Source organism: Garra rufa, chromosome 4, assembly GCF_049309525.1.
Source record: "Garra rufa chromosome 4, GarRuf1.0, whole genome shotgun sequence".
Lineage (NCBI taxonomy): Eukaryota > Metazoa > Chordata > Actinopteri > Cypriniformes > Cyprinidae > Garra > Garra rufa.
Genome location: NC_133364.1, coordinates 19,307,334 through 19,322,365, shown reverse-complemented (window position 1 = coordinate 19,322,365; position 15,032 = coordinate 19,307,334). Strand labels below are relative to the sequence as shown.

The window sequence follows — 15,032 nt, the reverse complement described above, 5'->3', positions numbered from 1 at the left end:
TTCTTTGCTCAGAGTTGCTCTTAGATTGATCCTGAATCACTCTTAAGCTAAAACTCCTACGTAGGAGTTTTTAAGCTAAAATAAAAGCTTTCTGAGAGGATTCTTAGAATCTTTATGAATACGGGCCCATATCTAAATGTTTTGAAGTTCCAGTGGCTACAGTGCAAAGTATAATTAAAAAATACAAGAAGTTCAGCACTTTGAAAAATCTCAGAGGGCGTGGTCAGAAACCAAAAGTGACACCTGTGCTGGCCAGGAGGATAGTGAGAGAGGTAAAAAAGAATCAAGGATCACCACCAAGGCCATCCTGATGAATCTGGGCTCTGCTGGTGGCAACATTTCAAGGCAGACAGTCCAACAGACACTGCACACCGCTGGGTTCCACGGATGCAGAGGACACCACTTCTCCAGATAAGACACACAAAAGCCCGCTTGGTCTGTGCAAATGCTCATCTGGACAAAGAAGAAGACTTCTGGTCTTCTGTTTTATGGTCAGATGAAACTAAAATTGAATTGTTTGGCCACAATGATGTAGCCTTCATTTGGCGTAAAAAGGAGAAGCCTTCAACCCTAAGAACACCATCCCCACTGTCAAACATGATGGTGAGAACCTAATGTTTTGGGGGTGTTTTTCAGCCGGTGGACCAGGGAACCCAATCACAGTAAACGGCACCAAGAAAAAGGAACAATACATCAAAATTCTCAACAACAACATCAGGCAGTCTGCAGAGAAACTTGGCTTTGGGCACCAGGGGACATTTCAGCACGACAACGACTCAAAACACAGCAAAAGTGGTGAAGAAATGGTTAGCAGACAAAAACATTTTTGCAGAGGTCCAGCCAGAGTCCTGACTTAAATCCAATTGAGAATCTGTGGAGGGAGCTAAAGATCAGGGTGATAGCAAGGAGACCCTCCAACCTGAAAGAGTTGGAGCTCATCGCTAAAGATGAATGGGCAAAAATACCAGTGGAGACATGCAAAAAGCTGGTCAGCAATAATAGGAAGCGTTTGATTGCTGTAATAGCGCTTTTCTATTGATTATTGAGAAGGGTATGAATAATTTTGGACATGCCACTTTTTGTTCAAATGTAAATAAAGTAATGTATGTAGATGAGTATCAATTTTTTCCACAATGATGCCTCTTGTACCTCATCTTATTATCTTCTGGGAGACGTCTGTGTAATTTCTAATAATAATTAAAAAAAACTTGCTGGTTGAATAAAAGTAACTTTAAGTCAGAATTTGCCAGGGGTATGAATAATTTCAGGCTTGGCTGTATACACAGTGGGAAATTTACAAAATATCCTCACTTAGTATCCTAATGATTTTTGGCATAAAAGAAAAAACCTATACAATGTATTTTTGGCTATTGCTACATAAATAACTCTGCTACTTAAGAATGGTTTTGTGGTCCAGGGTCACATATAAGCTGTATAAATGTTGAATGTATATAATTAGACTGTTATTTCCAATTTCTGTTTAATGTTAGACAGTATGTTTTGTGAGTCTACTCTACATGCACAGTCATATTCTATAAAATTGAGAAGTGTGTTATGAGTGTACCTTCACTGTGGGAGTGGAAGAGAAGAACAGACACGCTTGTGGAGGGGTGGAGAGGTTTGGCCACCTGTAAGAGTTGTTTTGCAGTGGAGAATGCTGCTGAAAGTGTCGGCAGCTCCTTCAATGTGATGTTGGCAGAAAGGGCTGGATCCAGCACCAGCACCGGGCCCATGATGCAGTGGGACAGCAGACATTCTGGCCTATCACAGGGTGGGCACACAGACTGAATTAAAGCTCTGATCTAGATCTAACATTTATAAGATAAAGCCATTCACACTATTAGCCTGCAGTGCAGCAGTTGCGTTTGACACAGGAAAGCGCTGGTGGCATTAAAACAACTGTGGCTGTGACAAAGGCCCTGTCTGCTATGAAACAGGAAATGCATAAACCACAAAATAGTCAGTTAACTTCACGTCCTGCAGACACACAAATAGGATGACAGTTAAGCCATTTTGGCTAGTTTCTACTTGTTTAAAACACTCACCTTCCCTTAGGAGCTTCAGTTATTTCAGATGCATTTTTTCCAAGACGCTCCCTAAAAAAACAGTAAATACTTTAAGACCTTAAACACCATTAAGCAAATTTTGCACAGCCAGTGGTGCCAAATAAAGATGGGTGTGTCCCATCACACTAAACACACTCAAATATAGCCCACAATAGATTCTAAATATAAACAGTGCACACAAATATGAATAGTAATAAGTGCAGTTTTATCTGAGTAAGCTTTGGATGCGTGTGATCCACTATAGTGGAAGCATCTTTAAAAGCCATGAGATGTTAAACTTTTGACCCTTATCCTTAATTTTTTTTCAATGAACATGTGACTTTACAATAAGGTTTCATGTGTTAACATTAGTTGATGTATTAACTAAAGTAAAGGAACAATGAACAATACATTTATTACACTATTTATTAATCTTTGTGAATGTTAGTTATTAAAAATGCAGTCGTTCATTGTTTGTTCATGTTAGTTCACAGAGCAGTAACTAATGGTAACAAACACAATTTGTGGCTATAATAATAAATTAGTAAATGCTGAAATTAACATTAACTAAGATGAATAAATGCTGTAGAAGTGTTCATTTAGTTCATGTTAACTAATGTTAACTAAAAAACCTTAAAGTGTTACCAATAAAACAAATTAGTAGTAGACAGTAGTAATCGTATTCAATAAGTAAAATTGATTTAATAATTTATCAAATGATCAAATTAACACCATGCATAAATGTTGCAAAGCATGGTATTAATAATACATTGTTTTAAATAAAATAAAATGATCATGATTAGTAGTAGGGGTGGTAATAACAATAATAATCCTGATCTAAAATAAAATAAAATAAAATCGTATTGTTTTTTTATTAATATTTAAATGAATAAAGGAAACAATAAAGGAATCTATTCCTTTAAATAATATTCCTTTAAATAAAAAATAAAACACATGGATAGCAGTAGTAGAAATAGCAATAATCCTGTCTGAAAGTAACAATCAAAATATATTTTTTAATTTATTTCCTAAATATTTACTATTTAAAATAACTGTTTGAATATTTGAATATATTTTCTGTGATTTCAAAAGTAAATTTTTAGCATCATTACTGCAATCACATGATCCCTCAAAAATCATTCTAATACTCTAATTTGTTACTAAAGAAATTTTTTTATTATCACGTTAAAAACAGCAAAGTAGAATTTTTTCACGTTTCTTTAATGAATAGAAAGTTAAGAAGAACAGCGTTTATCAAAAATAGAAATCTTCTGTAACATTATAAATGCCTTTATCATCACTTTTAATTCATTTAAAGCATCCTCGCTAAATAAAAGTATTAATTTCTATAATTTATTTCAGATAAATGCTGATCTTTGAATCTTTCTATTCATCAAAGAATCCTGAAAAAAAATTACTCAACTGTTTTTGATAATAATAATGAAAAAAATGACTCTTCAAACAGCAAATCAGAATAATAGAAAGATTTCTGAAGGATCATGTGACACTGAAAATTGGAGTAATGATGAAGAAAATTTAGCTTTGATCACATAAATAAATTACATTTGTAAATATATTCAAATAGAAAACCGTTATTTTAAATAGTAAAAATATTTCAAAACTTTACTGTTTTTGCTGTACTTTGAATCAAATAAATGCAGGCTTGGTGAGTAGAAGATACTCCTTAAAAAAAAAAAAAAAAACATTAAAAACTTTTGACTGGTAGTGTATACAATCCATTCATCAAGCAGCTAAATGAATACTGTCTAATTCCTCCTCATTCGCAATTCTCCTCCGATGAGGATAAATAAATACTACACTAATGGTGTGTGTGTTTTATGGGTGGGGTACCTCAAGGCCTTCTGTTCTTCTTCCAACCGTTGTCTCACAGCACGAAGATCCTTCAGCAGGTCCGTGTCAGTGCCGTTTACCCAGGTGTAAACCACGTCAATGGGCATCGGTAGGCAAAGCCTGGAATTACACAAGCATATCAAGCAAGGAAGGCACATGAATCCAAGAACATACATACGAAATGACAGACTGATACATTTTCAGATAACTGTGCCCCTGTGATCACTTAACACAAGGCTTTATTACTGTACACGAATGAAGCAATGATCCTGGTTTCATTCATCTGTTGCTCACCTGGTCTGAAAGGACTTTCCAGCAACATTATCTCTGTAGGAATCAAACAAAACATGGTACTGATCTCGACTCCACTCTACCACAACCTGCAAACCAAACAATCAAACCCAGACAGTTAATGCACAACACCAACTCTTACTAAAAGCGTCCAAGTTTGATTTGCAACCTCTATGTAACAGGTCAGAGTGGATTGCGCAATCAGCTTTGATCAGTAATCAGTGAATGACACAGTATGCAAAGATAAGACAATACATGCATGGCCTAAAATGCGAACCTCATTCCGACAGACAGTAAACCTCTGCCGGATGAATTTCACCCTAGTTGGTGTACGTACCTCTCCAAACTGAAAAGCAGACACTATCATGAGGACTAGCCCTCCAAAACACAGGTAGAGTCCATAGCGGTGGGACAGACAGGTGTAGGTCTGCCGCTGCAGCAGTTTCAGAACCGAATTAATTATCAACATGACTCTCCCCGGCCATCAACATCGCTTCCTCCATAAACACTTAATGAGGATATATGTTTTCTTTCGGTGAAATTAAAAATAGCTACATTACACTACAACATACTGTCACATGATCTCAGGCTCAACAATCAAAACGCTGTAGTTCCTCTTTGGTAGTGATCAGGTGATGATACGACACCGAATTCGTGTAGATCTATGTACATGACAGACTCGCTGCCGCCCCCTATTGATTGGGAGGACGAAAATGTTATAAAGTAAAATAATACATTTAAACTACACTATAAATTAAATATTATATAACTTACATAATATTTAAAACAGTTTAGTATTTTTTAGGATTCTTTGATGAATAGAAATATGCAAAAATCAGCATTTATCTGAAATGAAAAGCTTTTGTAACATTATACACTATACCATTCAAACGCTTGGAGTATATATATATATATATATATATATATATATATATATATATATATATATATATATATATATATTTTTTTTTTTCTTTTTTTTTTTTTTTGGGAGGGGGGGTACTTTTAAAGTAAATAATACTTTTAGCAAGGAGATGAATAGCAATAGCTTCAAAATTGTTCAAAAGTGATGATAAAGACATTTATAATGGTACAAATGATTTTTATTTCAGATAAATGTTGTTCTTCTGAACTTTCTATTCACCAAAGCTGTTTTCAACATAATAATAGTAATGATAATAATAGTAATAAATAATTTTTGAGCAGCAAATCAGAATATTATAATATGACATAATATAATATAATATAATACATATCTGATGGATCATGTGACTAGAGTAATGATGCGAAAAAAAATCAGCTTTGAAATCACAGGAATAAAATTATATTTTAAAATATTTCTTTAAAGTAACAATATTTAAAAATCTTTTACTGTTTTTGCTGTACTTTGGATCAAATAAACGCAGGTTTGGTGAGCAGAAGAGACGTCTTTAAAAATATTAAAAAATCTTACATGCAAACCATGTATAATGTATCTCACTTATCATAGAGAATGTATATTTAACATACAATTTAACCCCTTCAGATCTGAATTTGTTTCACTGAACAAAAAAAAAAAAAGTATCCACTTGATATTCACTGTTTTCCAACATATACATAAGTCTAAAAAAAAAAAAAAAAAATTTATTAGATTTTTTTCCATATCCACTACAATGGACGCCAGTACTGAAAAAGAAAAAAGAAAAAACTTGGTATTTTAACCAAGTGGAGTTTGTGCACTATAGTTGAACTAGTGTTTAAGATTTCGAAAATAACACATACTGGAAGAATGAACAATGCAGTAAGAATGTGGGGAAAAAAAGATAAGATGATATGAAAACTTGTTTGATCCTTTTTTTTTTTTTGGTTGAAGTGGGCGAATCCGAGTATGTATAAATGTTTTTGTGTGTGTCTGAATGGGTTAATGTGTACTTGCTGATTGTTTTGATGAATATATGATTGTGCGTATTATAGCATCAAGGCATTAGTGTACATGGAGGGGGTGTGAAGACAATAATGAAATCGTAATAATATTAATTTCATTAATTAACATCAATATTCATAAAACATTAACATTCGAATTTGTAGCTCTGTATTTAGCTTGGAAATGCTTCAACAAATTTCTCAACCTGTTATACAACTAACTCAACTGATATTGTTCAAGGCCTGATGTCCATTGCATTACATTTTTAAAAAAATCCTGTGTTCTACAACTCTGAAAGATAATTTGATAGTCTTAATTTTATAATAGGTGCAAGTTGATGAGGCTACCATTAACATGGCTTAATACATTAATTAATATAAAAGATAAAATGTGGGCTTCCTCCTCTTCCTGTCTAGTTCCTTATCATGTCTCTCTTTTGTGATGCCTGTAGCTCAGTCAAATTAAGTTAGGAGTCATATCTTCATTGTAATTGGTTGATCGGGACCAATCAGTGACCAGGCGTTGCTCATATTATAAAAACATAAAACTTTATGGGTTTAAACAAAAAAACATGTCCATTTCAATGCATGCAGGGTCTGGTTCATATTTAATACAAGCGGTTATATATTATTTAAAAACTATGAAGTACTTTTAGAAATTTGAAGAAATATTTACATTTATAAAACTGTTTAAAACTGACTGTTTTAAAAAACAAAAACTTGGTCAAAATTGATCTGCAAACAGCTGACAAATAGCTGAATTACTTTGGCCAAAACAAATTACTTAGCTGTTTTAAATATTAATAATAATACAAAAAATGTTCATTGAACAGCAAATCAGCATATGTGACCCTGGACCACAAAACCAGTCTTAAGTAGCACGGGTTTATTTGTAGCAATAGCCAAAAATTACATTGTATGGGTCAAAATTATAGATTTTTCTTTTATGTCAAAAATCATTAGGATATTAAGTAAAGATCATGTTCCATGAAGATATTTTGTAAATTTTCTGACGTAAATATATCAAAACTGAATTTTTAATTAGTAATATGCATTGCTAAGACAACTTTAAAGGCGATTTTCTCAATATTTAGTTTTTTTTTTTTGCACTCTTCGATTCCAGATTTTCAAATAATTGCATCTCAGCCAAATATTGTCCCATTCTAACAATCCATACATCAATGGAAAGCTTATTTATTCAGCTGTAAGCTATAGTCAGATGATATACTATCTCAATTTCGAAAAAAATGACACTTATGACTGGTTTTGTAGTCCAAGGTCACACATTAGAATGATTTCTGAAGGATCATGTGACTCGGAAGACTGGAGTAATGAGGCTGAAAATGTAGCTTTGATCACAGGAATAAATTACATTTTAAATATATTCAAATAGAAACCAGTCATTATAATTAGTAAAAATATTTCACAATTTTACTGTACTTCGGATCAAATAAATGCAGGCTTGGTGAGCAGAAGAGAATTCTTAAAAAAAAAAAAAAACATTAAAAATCTACTGTTCAAAAACTTTTGACTGAACGATTTTCATGAAAAACTGGTTTAACGCAAGTTAACAACGTAAAGTAGAAAGACATTAATCTAAAATGTAATAATTTACAGAAAGAAAGAAACAGCTCTGTGTGTTCTTCAAATGTGCTGGTGGTAATAGTCAATGGGCAAAACAATGAGGAAGAGAAACATAGATTCCCAGTGAGCACGTGACACTATAGGTACAGTTATAAACGTCGAGTTATTGTTCATACAGTATGTGTTCAGAGAAGTATCCGCGACCTTATGTCTGATCTCTGCGGTCCGCTTTGCATTTAGTCTCCGTGATTGGTGATGCACCGATTACACTCAGCCCTGAGGAGAGATGGTTTGGTTCATGGAAGGAATGTGTTTTTTACCTACTTTTCTGGTAATCTGGTCATCGAGTACGTTCATAATATCTTACATCATCGCATTAGTTCGACGAGATGTTGATGTTATCCTTCCCTACATAAGGTATGCCACACGTCTTTTTTATCTTTATCTTGAGCTTGGTTTTAGTTGGGCTACACATCTGGACTAGCAAATACGTATTCAACTCTTCAAATTACATACTGCAGAAATAGCTCAGAAAGTTATAATATTAGTACGAGGCTATGTTTTGAGCGTGTATTTATATAAAGCTGCTAGTTTGAAGAATCTGAGAACGTTTTTGCAGAGTTCGTTTAGTTTCGTTTTCTACTCAGAAGTTGAATGTTGGCTTGGCTCGAGTTCAAAATCAGTATTCAGTGCGGAGAACAGGACAAACTACATGTCTTTGAAGAAGATACAATGTCATGTTGCTTATTAGTTATTATTTGTTTGATATAAATATATATAATATGTCCTGTAACATCGATAACACGCTGCTTTTTTTAAATGTTTGATTTTAGAAATACACTACCAGTCAAAAGTTTTTGAACAGTAAGATTTTTAATGTTTTTTTAAAGAATTTATTTAATTATTTAATTCAAAGTACAGCAAAAACAGTACAATTGTGAAATATTTTTACTATTTAACATAACTGCTTTCTATTTGAATATATTTAAAAATGTAATTTATTCCTGTGATTTCAAAGCTGATTTTTTTAGCATCATTACTCTAATCACATGGTCCTTCAGAAATCATTCTAATATTCTGATTTGCTGCTCAAAAAACATTTTTTATTATTTTTATGTTCTGACTTCTCACAGTTCTGAGAAAAGGTGAAAATAGCGAGTTTGTATCTCACAAGTCTTGCAAGAATTGCAAGAAAAAAGTCAGAATTGAGTTATAAACTCGTATTTGAGAGAAAAAGTTATAATTGTGAGTTTATATCTTGTGATTGTGGCTTTTTTTCAGAATTGCGAGTTAAGTCAGAATTGTGAGATAAACTCGCAATGCAGAGAACATAGTCTTTTCTTGTATCTCACAATTCTACAAAAGCTTTTTTATTTCAGATAAATGTAATCTTTGGATCGTTCTTTTTATCATAGAATCCTGAAAAGAATGTACTCAACTGTTTTAAATATTGATAATAATGATAAATGTTTCTTGATATTAGAAATACCATAGAATTAGAATGATGTTAGAGCACATCAGGGTTTTTGAATTATTTCTGAAGGATCATGCGACACTGAAGACTGGAGTAATGCTGCTGAAAATTTAGCTTTGATCACAGGAATAAATTACATTTTAATCACAGTTATTTTAAATAGTAAGATATTTCAAAATGTTACTATTTTTGCTGTACTTTGGGTCAAATAAATGCAGGCTTGGTGAGCAGAAGAGTCTTTACAAAACATTAAAAATCGTACTGTTCAAAAACTTTTGACTGGTAGTGTATACATTTTTTTTATGTCAAAGTCATATTAATGTATTGTAATAGTGAGACTGCACATTTATTATCTGTCATTCAGTAAACTGTAACTTGTGTGTGCTTTGTTTTAATATAAAATATTGCAAGTTTATGATTAAATGTTTCTGAATCTATTTATGTGAATGTCTCTGAAAAGTGATACAGGGGCTACTCCACCTGAAAGCTGCGTGTTTGGATTCATGTCGACAATCACTGCCTTTGCAGGTATGACTAAAAACCAGCCATTTGATTTCCAGTTAACATTTCAGGCAGTACAACTCCCCCACCAGCTGCTTCAGGAAACTCCTTACGGTTAGACTGTGATCTGTGTGACACACAAGCTATGGGAAATTGCACAACCTGAAATCAGCCGCAAACAGCTTGGTTTTGACATGTGAGAGGAAAGCAGTGGGAATGTCTCGAGTTTACTTTTCTTTAGTAACAATGGAATAGCACTCATTCTGGTCTCACTTCTCTTTCTGCTGAAAACGAAAACATATTTTTTTCCCATCCGTGACACAGCTGGAGTTCACTGTGTTATAATACATCACCATAGTCCAAAACCTCAAAGAAATGCAGAATTGAAACTCAAATCACAGTGCAACAACCATCATGGGAACTCCAGTGAATTCATTTTTAACCTGTATAAATACTATTTTCAGTGCAATTATCCTGCATAAAGTACTTGTATTCTGTTTTATCGCATTAGGGAATATTGTTTAATGTATTGCACAGCAATTTTAATTAATACAATTAATGAAACTCAGTAAAGGATATTTGTTTTCCAGCTTTTGCTACTATGTATGCCGAATATAAATTTGTGGAGAGAGTCCATGAGAGAACCGGTGCCGTTCCCCCTTGTCTCAACAAGGCTTCTTTCGCTATTGGCATCATCTCTTGTGTCGGCATGTGTTTTGTGGCTACATTTCAGGTATATCTAGTTCTAGTTTTACTCACTGTAGGCCTACTTACCTTTATGTCATTTCAAGCATGGCTTTCTTTCTTTAATGGAACAGAACACCAAAAAAGATATTCGACCCTGGACCACAAAACCAGTCTGTAGTAGTAGAATGGGAATATTTGTAGCAATAGCTTAACATATATTAAAAATCATCAGGATATTAAGTAAAGATCATGTTACATTTAGATATTTTGTCAAGTTGCTACTGTAAACATATCAAAACTACATTTTTGACTCTTAATATGTATTGCTAAGACTTCCTTTGGACAACTTTAAAGGTGATTTTCTAAATATTAAGATTTTTTGGCACCCTCAGATTCCAGATTTTCAAATAGTTGTATCCTCAGCCAAATATTGTCATATCCTAATACACCGTACAAAAATGGAAAGCTTTTTTATCCAGCTTTCAGTATAAAAATGACTGGTTTTGTGGTCCATTGTCACATATTTCAAAAAATGTCCTAGTTTGTTTTTGTCCATATAATGAAGAGGGATCCGATTCTGCTTTGGACCCCATTGACTTTCATTATATAGATTCTTCTCATGTTTAACAGAAGAAAGAAAGTCATACAGGTTTGGAACGACGTGAGAGGGAATAAATGATAACTCTCTCTTTAACCGCGCTTATGTATGTTTTTGTGTTGTAGGAGACGACGGTCTTGGCAGTCCATGATATCGGTGCTTTAGTATTCTTCCTATCTGGGGTTACATACGCTGTCATCCAGAGCGTGATATCGTACCGAGGTCAACCTTATGGATGCTCTAAGGGCATGTGCCATGTCCGTGCATTCTTTGCTGGAGTGGCTGTTCTAGCTGTATTACCCAGTATCCTTTTGCCATTAATGCTATTGGTTGACATTCTGAATGTAATTTTGCTAGTGCTGGTCTTCTGAATCCAGTATTGTGATCACAGCATGCTGGTTTTTCCATGTGAAGACATGCAGTGTTTACATATCAGATCTAACAGATTGTCTTTAACGCCTCCTTCCAGCAATTTTTTGTGCAGTTCCTGTTGGAACAAGCAAACTTCACTGGGACACCAATGATAAGGTACAATTCTGTGACTTAAATTGTACCAACATGTATTACTGAATGTTTAAAGTTGCTCGTCTTGTTTTTCTGCTTCTGAAGGACTACACACTTCATATAGTGAGTGTTGTATGTGAATGGATTACTACCTTCAGTTTTGTCCTCTTCTTTTTAACGTACATCAGAGAGTTCCAGGTGAGAATATCAAATTTCATTAGACTGTTATACAGGTTTGGGGTCAGTAATATTTTTTTTACATTTTTTTTCTTTTATTACAAATAGATGCATTTAACTGATCAAAAGCGAAAGTAAATATGTTTATAATGTTACAAAAAAAAAACTATTTCAAATAAATACTGTTCTTTTGAATTTTCCATTTATTAAAAAAAATCCTGAAAAAAAGGATCAAGCAAAAGTATGGAAGCCCGTTTTCGCCACTGAATAATAAAAATAGGCTTTTTTAATCTTACAATTCTGACTTTATAACCTGCAATTTTAAGAAAAATAAGTCAGAATTGTGAGATAAACTCACAATTGTGAGAACATATTAGTCTTTTTTCTCCCTCCTCAAAACTAGACTTTATAACTTGCAATTGCGAGTTTGTATCTCACAACGTATGTGAGGAAAAAATGTCAGAACTGTTTTTATCTTGCAATTCTGATACAAAAAAGGTGAGAATAGTGAGTTTTTCTACTCAGAATTGCATCAGAAACTTGCATTTGTGAGAACAAGTCAGAATTGTGATTTTTTATTTTATTTTGACTTTAATATCTCACAATTCTGAGAAAAAAGTAAGAATAGTGAGTTTGTATCTCACAGTTCTAAGAAGAAAAGTCAGAATTGAGAGATATAAACTTGCATTTGTGAGAAAAAAGTCCGAATTGAGTTGATATATTTAGCACAATTTTGAGTTATCTCACAATTTAGACTATATCTTGAAATTGCGAGTTTATATCATAATTCTGAGAAGAAAAGTCTGAGCTGTGAGAAAAAAAGTCAATTTAGAGATCAGAATTGTAAATTTATATCTTGCAATTGTGATAAGTCAAAATTTTGAGATAAACTGGAAGTTCTGAGAACATATCAGTCTTTTTTTCCCCTTACAACCAGACTTTATAAATCGCATTCGTGAAGAAAAGTCAGGATTGCAAGTTCTCAATTCTGAAAAGAAAAGTCAGAATTAAGAGACAAACTGGTATTTGTGAGAAATCGCAAGTTATCTCCGATTTGTAAGTTTATATCTTGCAATCCTGAGGGAAAAAGTCAGAGTTGTGAGTTTATATCTCACAGTTCTGACTATATAACTCACAATTACGAGTTTATATCTCACAATTTTAAATGTATAACTCGCAATTGACCTTATGCACGAAGCGTTCTTTAGAACTTCCACATAAAGATACGCCAGCTCGTAAACTTCCGCTGAATTTTATATGTGCTATATATTAGGTGGACACTCTTGAGACTCATCTACTGCCTCGTTCTTATCAGAAACTGAGGAAAATTATAAACAATGTTAGCGGCTTGATTGAACATTCAGTTTCATATTATTTAACAACATATCATTTAAACGCGGAGCCTGGCAATCCCGTACTCTCTGTATCTGCATAGTGGTGCATTTAAATGCTGACAGCTAAACACTTTCATAACGTGTTTAGGCTAACGTTAGCTAGCTAGCGATACTTCTCTTCAAAGACATCTTAATCGTATTCTTGATAATCACTAACTTGCCTTCATAGTCATGAACGCATTTTTAAAATCTTGCAATATTTTAAAGTCTTTATTATTTTCTAACTCTACAGCTGTGAAAGAAAATTTACTTCAAGGACTCGCTTTTCATTCATAAAAACGGCCTCGGAAAAAAATCTTCACAGAAAACGTCTTTTTTAGGCTAAAATGGAATTACCCATATAACCAATAGATGGCAGCAGAGGATTGATAATTATGCAGCCGCCTTTTAAACTCCCCATATTTTTCAAGTCTTGCTTTTCGATTTATTATAAAATCACTAGTATAATAATTTGTAGTACTTTTACCACCCCTAAGTATACAGTATATCAAGTGCAGAAAGTAAGATAAGAGTGAATTATTTAAATATTTATATATAGTTCACTACAAATACGTTAAATATTGATGGTATAAGAATTAAACAATACACTCTATATGAATCGATAGGAATTTGAAATATTTTATATAATTTAATAACTACATCTTTTAAGTTTTATCTTGAACTGTAAAAGCTATTAAATAGCCTATATTTAACCAACACAAACTTGTTACTGCTGTAGTTTTGTTATTCTGAATTTATTCTGAATTTAGTCAGAATCATTTAAGCTGTTTTTGACATCAGCTTGTCAGATGTCTGGTCTGGTTATTACTGTCAATCACAGCAATGACTCGCGCATATTTAGCCGATTTACTCGCGTATTTTTTTAAACTCGCATTTTGAGTTCTTGAAACGGTATACATGGACTTTTGGTCGTCTTAGACAAACAACACTTTTCTTCGATTGCGAATGGATTACTGTATGTAGAGAAAACGAACAAAGTACGCTCGTATTACGGCACAGTAAAGTTGACCGGAAATGACTTAGCTGGCTTGTCTAAACAAGGAAGTAATTCGTGCATATGGTCAATTGTGAGTTTATATCTAGCAATTCTAAGAAAAAAGTGAGAATTGCAAGTTCGTATCGTAATTTTAAGAAAAAAAGTCAGTTTATTCAGTGGCGAAAACGGGTTTCCGCACAAAAGAGTCTTCTATTAAAAACAATAAAAAAAAATTCTTACTGACTCCCAACTTTTTTCACAATATTTGAAATCACAATTATATTAAATCACGCTTCTTTTAGTGCTTCCAAGATCATACTAACTTTTCTTTTACTTCTTTTTACAGGAATTCACTCTGAAACTGACTGTTAATTTAATAGAGTATTCATGACCATGACATCGTATCGTTACAGTATGTTTGAGCGTTTTTAATAGAATTGTATTTTTATACAACTTACTACCTTTTTCACGTTGAAAGATCTGCTGAAGTACTGTGTAATCGATTTGCAATGCATATTTTTATAGCTTTTGTCTAGAAAAAGGGCATAAACATGTACTTGAAATGTAATATACTCTAACCCCTTGAAGCCAAACAATTTATAAACCTGCTTGATTTTAGAAAGCATTCATGATCAACTGAAACTAAATAGTTGAGCACATTCCTATTCGCATTGCTGTCAATCAATCTCTGCTTTGGTTATAGTTTGAACTTCTTGCTTTGTTTATGTTGTTTTACTCCATAATCATTCCAGAAATTCAGTGCAGCTGAAAGTGAGTTTTAAATCGTGCACTTTATGAAGTGGAATGTGAATAGAAGTCCTTTGCTTGCACAATGTGTGTCTGACTTTGTAATTGTGAAATAAAAACACATGATGATTATGTGCATGACTAAAGAAAAGTGATTTTTTTTGTAAATATATATTTTTTAAATTTCTAAAGATTTCTACTTCAAATAAATGCTGTTCTAATAAATGAGCCACCGGATTTCTGAACGATCATGTGTCACTGAAGACATCACATGAATAAATTACAACTTAAAATACATTTA

At 33.1% G+C, this 15,032-nt stretch overlaps 2 protein-coding genes across 2 annotated transcripts in view; one reads left to right on the top strand and one right to left on the bottom strand.

Annotated features, from left to right (window-relative positions):
• The window catches only part of gnptab (N-acetylglucosamine-1-phosphate transferase subunits alpha and beta), a 33,194-nt gene extending 28,398 nt beyond the window's left edge, over positions 1 to 4,796 (bottom strand). Inside the window, exons 1-5 of the mRNA XM_073838062.1 lie at positions 4,525 to 4,796; positions 4,191 to 4,276; positions 3,897 to 4,016; positions 2,046 to 2,096; positions 1,565 to 1,761 (exon numbers count right to left, since the gene is read on the bottom strand). Of these exons, the coding sequence (XP_073694163.1) occupies positions 1,565 to 1,761; positions 2,046 to 2,096; positions 3,897 to 4,016; positions 4,191 to 4,276; positions 4,525 to 4,656 (586 nt within the window). The 5' untranslated portion in view covers positions 4,657 to 4,796. The remainder of the gene's footprint in view (positions 1 to 1,564; positions 1,762 to 2,045; positions 2,097 to 3,896; positions 4,017 to 4,190; positions 4,277 to 4,524) is intronic.
• Positions 4,797 to 7,842: 3,046 nt separating this feature from the next.
• dram1 (DNA-damage regulated autophagy modulator 1) lies at positions 7,843 to 14,863 on the top strand. Its single transcript, XM_073838107.1, has 7 exons — positions 7,843 to 8,090; positions 9,608 to 9,675; positions 10,239 to 10,381; positions 11,059 to 11,236; positions 11,403 to 11,461; positions 11,543 to 11,635; positions 14,331 to 14,863. Exons 1-7 carry the CDS (start codon positions 7,960 to 7,962, stop codon positions 14,373 to 14,375), a joined length of 717 nt encoding a protein of 238 aa, XP_073694208.1. The 5' UTR covers positions 7,843 to 7,959; the 3' UTR covers positions 14,376 to 14,863.
• The last annotated feature ends 169 nt before the right edge of the window (positions 14,864 to 15,032 follow it).